Genomic DNA, 7,521 nt, shown 5'->3' on the forward strand with positions numbered 1-7,521 from the left:
TTCAATTTCTGGAAATTGGATGTATTCGTAAGTTTTGTTACTTTTGATTTCAAGAAACATAGAGACCTCAGAAACATTAAAAGGATATAATTTCTTTTACTGCAATTTGCTACTTTGTCAGAACAGTAAATCTGTTATGCTTTAAGAATAAATAGTTTATTTGGTAGAGGTATATTAAAATAAGTTCTACAGCCCTTTTTAAAATTTGCGAATTTTAACTTTAAAAAAACAATCGATTTTATAACATTTTAACAATTTAAATACGCAGTAATATAGTTATGTTCAAAAATTAAAAAATTCTCGAAACTGTTCTGCTAAAAACGTGCACGCGCTTCTATGTTCTATTTAGAATAATTATCTTTATTTACAATAATAATCTTAAAAAATAAAGTGGACTAAAAAATTACAGACGAAAATTTTTAAAAATCAATTATCATAAACCGTTATCACATAATTGAAACTATTATATATGAGTTCGTATCATTTTGAGAGAAAAAGCACATCGAATTTTTTGTTCATTCCGAGATTAAACCTTTCGCTGTGGCCACTGAGTTTGCAAATCGCATATTTCAACGGACCAAACAAGTTCATTTTATCGAGGATTTAAGCAATTCAAACGAATATTAAATGTATCAAATACCCTATTTGAACTGTTTATCGCAACTGTAAGTTTTTTAGCGCGTATAGACGAAAAAGTATTAACTACGAAACGTAGATAATTTTGCAACGCTTTGTACTGTCGCATACAGGACGTGCTATTATCTAAGACATTTGTCACAGCAAAAGGATTGAAATTCGATGTAAAAGCTCAATATAAAATAAATGCAATTAAGGCAGTGCGCCGATGCAGAATGGCGGCAAAAAGCTTCAAATATTCACAAAAAGAAAAGAATGTTGGTTCGACCTTTTCCATTTTTTAGAAAAATATCGAACTTCTAGCTTCTCTATTGGCGTAGGAAAGAAAAATTATTCGTGAATTATTTGTTAGAACTACCTTGTGGATCTAGGATCAGTTGGCATATCACAGCCATCGATATGTGCATATGCCTCTACGAGCCTGGTGCACGTAAAATATGGGGGGCAACCGAACTCTGACGCACTCTTGGCTTCCCCATTAACATTTCATAATTCGTTGTATGCTGTTGGAGAGAATCGTGAAAGAACTATCGATTCGTATCAATCATTTAACATTTTAGTATGTATCGATAAAGAGAAAGAAACATTTCCTTCTAAAATAAAATATCCTTACTATTTAATTTTATATTAGATCAAGATATTCGACGATTTTATCGACGATATCTTTATAATTTGTGATGTACTTTAATTAAGCGGCGTAACGTGTGCATCAATGGAAAAGCAAATGAAAGAATGCGTGTAGAGTTCTTCCAAGGCAGTGTCTCTCTCCATAGAAGTACAAAACGCTTCTTTGGAGCAAGGTAAATGTCCTAGACAGTTTATTTCTTATGCAGTAGGTCATTCGGTTTCCCCATCAGAATAGTATTCTATAGGAGTTGGATCGCTAATTTTACGAGAATATCTTAATCCCAAAGAATCTGCGAGACTTTCGATACGCGACAATACCTAGAACGATAGAAAAAAAAAGTAAAACTTTCGATCGAACAGATTTTGCGATACAAAGAAAATAAACGATATTTGGGGGAGGGAGGGCACTGGATTACTTACATAATCTAACTGTTGTTTAGTATGCGCGGCAGAAAGACAAAACCGTATTCTACCTTCCATTAACGGAGTTGCTGGAAATCCAACACCAACTGCTGCTATGTTGTGTGTCGTCAAGGTTCGTACAACCGCGCTGTTACATCGAATAATAATTACTTTGATTTGCAATATAGTTTGCAATCCGAAATTGCAATTTTTAATACGTACCCAATTTTAGAAAACAAATAAACTAACATAGGTACAACGGGTGAATCTTCATTTCCATAAATGATGACTCCAATTTGATTGAGTCTACGCCTAAAGTACCTTGTATTTCTCGCTAATTGCTTCGTTCTTTTTTTGCCTTCGTCCGTACCATCTTCACCACAAATAATCTTCATCGAAGCAATGATTTGTTGAGCTACCGGTGGTGACATGGCCGCTGCATAAGTATGCGCGTGACTGTATATCCTTAAATGATTGATTAATTTCTGAAATCATGGAACAATCGTCATTGTTACTTTTGAAAAACGATAACGGACTATAAATACAGTTTATCGCGGTATAAGATATTCAGGATCATTACTTACTTTTGTTCCAGCAATATAACCACCAGCAGAGCCGAAGCTTTTTGTAAAAGTTCCCATAAGTATATCCACTTCTCGTGGATCAATTCCATAATAATCACAAACACCTCTTCCATGTTTGCCCAAAGCACCGGTGCTATGGGCCTCGTCCAAATAAAGATAAGCCTACGATGGTCGATTAAAATTTAATATAAGAAAAAAATCAACGATAGATTCATACCGGAACAACTTTATTTACTTTGTACTTTTTTTTGAGTTCCACAATCTCTGGTAAATGAACGATAGAACCTTCCATGGAATAGACACCTTCTACGACAATTAATATTTTCTTCCAAGGTTCTCCAGATCCAGGTTGACCAAAAACTATAGCGTTTTTCAGACGACTCTCTAAATCTTTTACATCTAAGCCAACATAATTCAACGTTAAAATTTGTTCGATTGTTCTTCGTTAGTTGATTTACCATTGTGCTGAAACACTCTAACGGTAGCACCGGACAATCTCAATCCGAGTATCAACGAAGCATGATTTTTTTCATCGCTAAGCACCAAACATCCTTTAGTTAGGAACGAAGGTAGATTAAGAGCATTCGTTGCGAAGCCCATTCCAAAAATAATCGCATCTTCCACGCCCAGAAATCTTGCTGTTAACTGTTCCAATTCATCGTGGATTGGCATATTTCCTTCGTATAAAAAAACAACGATCAAAATTCGACAACATCATGAAACCGACGATAGCGATATGCGAGGAGAATGAATTACCAAGCTCGAGACGAGAACTACAACTGCTACAACCAAACTTTTTTAGAACCTCGATACTTTGATCGGCACATTTGCCGTTTGATTCGGCGAAACCTAGATAATTGTACGATCCCAAATTGATGCATTCCGTGGTCGTTCCTGTAAATCTGAAGATCAACAATATAAATTAAACAGGCGAATTTTCAACGGTTCGTGTTGAAACTACTGCTAGAACAAGTTGCACAACTTTGATTTTCAAGTTATAAGCCTGATTTCGCGTTCGCTGGCCGTATAATCTCATCGAGTTCTTCATTACATTTAATCAAGACAAATGTCTGCCTTCCTGTATCACCGATAGCGTTACGATTTTCAAATCTGTACAGTTCCTTCGCTAGCAACGGATTAATTATCTCTGATAATCATAGAGAAATGTTACAATGGCTAATTGATATTATACGAGGCGGAAGTAAAAATCTAAAGATCAATTATTCACAGATTTTTCGAAGATAATTAAGTAAGGACGGAACGTGAAACTTTCGAGAATCGCGATAAATATTGGATAGGAATTAAGCGAAGAATCGCGTTAAATCTTTAGCGATGGTACGGCGATATTAAAACACCTGCAAAACCAGTGATTATAGCTGTTCGATCGATACTAACGTAAGTTTCGTACTGTTTTATTACTGCTGTGACTCTTTTCGTTAATTCGTCAACTTACTGAAACGTCCATCCATAATCGTGCGTCACTCTATCCTTAAGCGTAACTGTAGCACCTGGAACAGAGCATATTGGCCTATTCCAACAATCTCTGACCCTTCTATATACATATCGGAGGTAAAATTCTTCGAAATGTTCGTAAAGCGGCGCGTAACCCTGAAACAACGTTTCGATTAATATGTTTTCGAACGATTCAAATCAAGATAGTATTTCTATACAACATTTTTAATAACCATTTGACAACATAATATCGTTTTCACCGGAACTACATATTTTCTCTATTGCGAATACGTATATTCTTATCTTTAACAAAGATTAGATATTGAGTTACGCCTTGTCAATGATTCATTGGCATTAAGAAAGGAGTTACCTAAGATATTCATATCGATTACAATAACGAAAAATTACTACAATTGAACGAAATTTTTATTTGATCACAACTTGTTTCAATTTCTCTTCCAAGATTTCCTTTTATCCGAAGGAGCAAATGTCGCGTCAAAGTTATGGCGGGAAAAGAAGGAATTAGTTTTTCGCGCGCAATCATTCCGAATAGCCGTCATAATTTTAACCGTCAGTACACTGCGTTGTTCGTTTGTTCGCCAAACGATCGAACTACGGAAAACCATAAGTGCGATACTTTCAATAATTTAAGGTCGAACTTCGATCGCGTGTACGCAGGTCGTTCACAATTTAAAAAAGAACAAAGAATATAACAAACGAGGTGAAAGCCAGAACCTGGAGCATCTTGAATATTCTTCTATAAAGAGAGTCACTGAACTTGTTCTAAAAGTGTCATAGAATAGATTGCTCTTGAAACATTCTTAGCGCCTTACCTCTATCGATTTCCTTTTCTAAGAAATATAATCTAACGATACACTGGACATACAAATGCTACAGGTGTAAAAATAAATCGGTATTAATATTTAACCGTTCTTCGAATCATGATTAAATAGAAGAATCTGATCTTTTTATAAGGATAAATAAATTTTAAAGAGGATTAAAAATGCCTCCATATTTCTTCAGATAATTCCTTTTTTTATTTGTACAAAGTAATTCGTTTCCATCTCCTTACCTCTCTATTGTATTCTTGTGCGACTTTCGGCGTGAAAAATAATTGGTTTATAAAACCGAGGAACATAAGAATATAGAAGCCGAGGTGGGTCAGTGCTGCTGTGATGAACGGTATCCTCTCGAACGACTCCTTCGACCTCGATGTAACCGGCTCTGTCTTTCTTTCTTTCTCTGTGAACTAATTACAAGTTGCTCTTATGTAATTCCATTTATTTTCGTGTCAACCATACTTTGCACGAGTCTTTCGTCATTCGTTGTTTTTTAAAGCTTGCAAAAAATGGATGAGCGATAAAAGCAAAGGAAATCATTAAAAATCACTGATACGATAAATGGGAGAGGAAACGGCCTGTTCAGAGTAGTGGCAGTACATAGTAGAGAATAAACTCGCTCTTATTTATATCGGTTTAATTTTATTCGAATTCGTCGCATCGAATATCGTACATCTTCGTGCAATACAATTCTGTACAAGACTGGTTTCGATTAACAGCCAAAAACATAGTGGATTTGAAGGAATTAAGTTTTCTAATATTTTCTATCATAAGACATTATAAGTCGTTGATAACCGGCTATTAACGATGACTTTACCGAGAGATTAAGTAATCTCTTGCAAAGGTATACGATAATGTGATTCTTTAATGTTTACATATCAAGGTTATAAACAAGGAAAATACTAGGATTTCATCATTAGCAATTAACAAATATTAGATAAACTGGGCAACCAACACTAATAAATAGTAGATAAAGTTAGGTCATTTTTACCGCAAGCTGGAATGCCTCTAACGCATTGAAAAAAAAGTAAAAACGAGAAAAACGCCAAAATCGATAACCCCGTATCTGTACGATCTTTCAGCGCGTTACGAACGGAAATGAAACCCAAATTTATCGAAACTTTAATACTCGTGTTTTAAGCGTAAAAGAAAAAATAGGTAATCGAGATACGATATTTTATAAATAACGATATTTCCCTCTTTCAACATATTTAACCTCAATTGGAATTTGTACCAGTTAAATGACACGTGACTTGAAAGAAATTTTATTAAAAAAGTATCTTCGCTCTTCTAAATCGACACTACGTTCAACTGAACGTTTTGACATCTCGCCTACGTTATCTTACAGCAAATGAGGGTATTAACTCGTAATACTTCTTTGAATACGACAATATTCGTAATTCTTGATACATGACGTAATTTACAAAAGATTCGTAAATGAACGGTAACATAAATGTTTATCAGCATCATGAGAAAGTATTAACTCCTTTCGTTGAAATTAGACGTTGATACGTTTAGGGTTTAAAGCTGTTCCTTTTCAAATGTCTAACCTTCGAGTACTGCGGCATTTCATCGGCAATCGCATTGTTAAAGTATTACGTGAAGTATCAATCGTAAAAATAGGAAACGTTTGAATTTATTCCGGACATGTTCCGTTACAACATTTGTCACTGCATAAATGTAACAAATGTTGAAACAAATTGACATGTCTTTTCACATGACACCAGAAAAGAATGAAATTGTCATTTAAATGTACTTTGATCATAATATGATCTTAAATAAAATACAAGGTTATATTTATAAAGTACCGATAAACGGACCAACTCTGACAAGTGTAAATTCTTGAATCAAAAGTCAATTGATAAAGAACAGAATTAATTCGAATACGTGATTCGTTGCACTTGAATTCTTTTCGAACGATTTTTTTCTTCAATCTTTACAATGTTCTTTACGAATTTAATCATTAATGTTCAAAAAGAAATCTGTTACAACTGTTATAAACATAGCGTTGGTTTCTTATATATTAAAACATAGATAGCAAAGAGTAATTAACATGCTTATTCCAAAAACAGAAAGGTCAATTGTGATACAATGTAGTAACTGTCAATGGATTCCAGCATTTAAATCTTTCACAAGTAATAGAACTTTTAAACAAAACTAATACGCGTGACAAGTGACGATCTAACCTGTACACGTCCATTGCTTTGTAAACCGGCATGGCCATTAGTCACGATGTTTTCGTGAGAGGTTAAGCCGTTTCTACTGCTCATTTTCTCCTCGTGTTCATTCAACCTTCTCCTGGTGGTAGTCTGCGCCGCCATTTTGCGAAGGGCGAATCTTTCACCAAACGTCGTAGGACCGAAGAGAGAAAGAGAGAGAAAGCGGAAAAAGAGAGTACACGCGTCAACGCGCTACGAAGGACAAGCAAAGACTGACGCTCAGGCCACGCGTCGTGATATTAGCGACGCATGCGCATTTTGTGACCGCGATTTACGGAGAAACGCAGGGATACCCGGGTTTACGCATGCGCCTATTAAAATGAATTAGCGTGATCACTCGTACGATTAGTGGATAATTACGAACAGTGATAATTAAACTAATGAACTCGTACATTGAAATTAATTCGTCTTTTAATAACTCTCAAGAACGAAGGTACCCATTAAAGGTAAAGACAATAAAAATCAGTTTGTACTTTTATTCATTTCTGTCAATTTTATAGTTTCCTGAAAAAAGAACCTCTGTTCGTGTGTTGCACTGAAATTCTAATAAGCCTTTATTGTATTTATACCGGTATATAAATTTCAATTACTAACAAAGTTTATTTACTTGTTGAATGTGTACTTGAAACTGTTTAGTTTGTTATTCACCGCTATATGACCGCGATTTTAATACAGGGTACTTGTTCTGCGCTTGCGCGTTCATAACTATATATATTTTCGCGTGTGTATGTACGAAAATCCGCAACAACTTATAGATGGTAA

The 7,521-nt window shown here is 34.9% G+C and overlaps 1 protein-coding gene across 3 annotated transcripts; it reads right to left on the bottom strand.

Moving 5' to 3' along the window:
• Positions 1 to 134: 134 nt before the first annotated feature.
• lace (serine palmitoyltransferase long chain base subunit) lies at positions 135 to 6,995 on the bottom strand. Of its 3 annotated transcripts, none has more exons than XM_012295243.2 (10): positions 6,727 to 6,994; positions 4,774 to 4,950; positions 3,703 to 3,857; positions 3,006 to 3,151; positions 2,708 to 2,926; positions 2,485 to 2,648; positions 2,250 to 2,411; positions 1,915 to 2,150; positions 1,684 to 1,813; positions 135 to 1,581 (listed from the first exon to the last, which is right to left on the bottom strand). In XM_012295243.2, exons 1-10 carry the CDS (start codon positions 6,859 to 6,861, stop codon positions 1,474 to 1,476), a joined length of 1,632 nt encoding a protein of 543 aa, XP_012150633.1. In that variant the 5' UTR covers positions 6,862 to 6,994; the 3' UTR covers positions 135 to 1,473. The 3 variants fall into 3 exon arrangements, with proteins under 3 accessions (XP_012150633.1, XP_003707580.1, XP_012150634.1); XM_003707532.3 differs by having other exon boundaries at positions 1,888 to 2,150; positions 6,727 to 6,993; XM_012295244.2 differs by lacking the exon at positions 4,774 to 4,950 and having other exon boundaries at positions 1,888 to 2,150; positions 6,727 to 6,995.
• Positions 6,996 to 7,521: the final 526 nt, after the last annotated feature.

This window comes from Megachile rotundata, chromosome 14 (assembly GCF_050947335.1).
Source record: "Megachile rotundata isolate GNS110a chromosome 14, iyMegRotu1, whole genome shotgun sequence".
Lineage (NCBI taxonomy): Eukaryota > Metazoa > Arthropoda > Insecta > Hymenoptera > Megachilidae > Megachile > Megachile rotundata.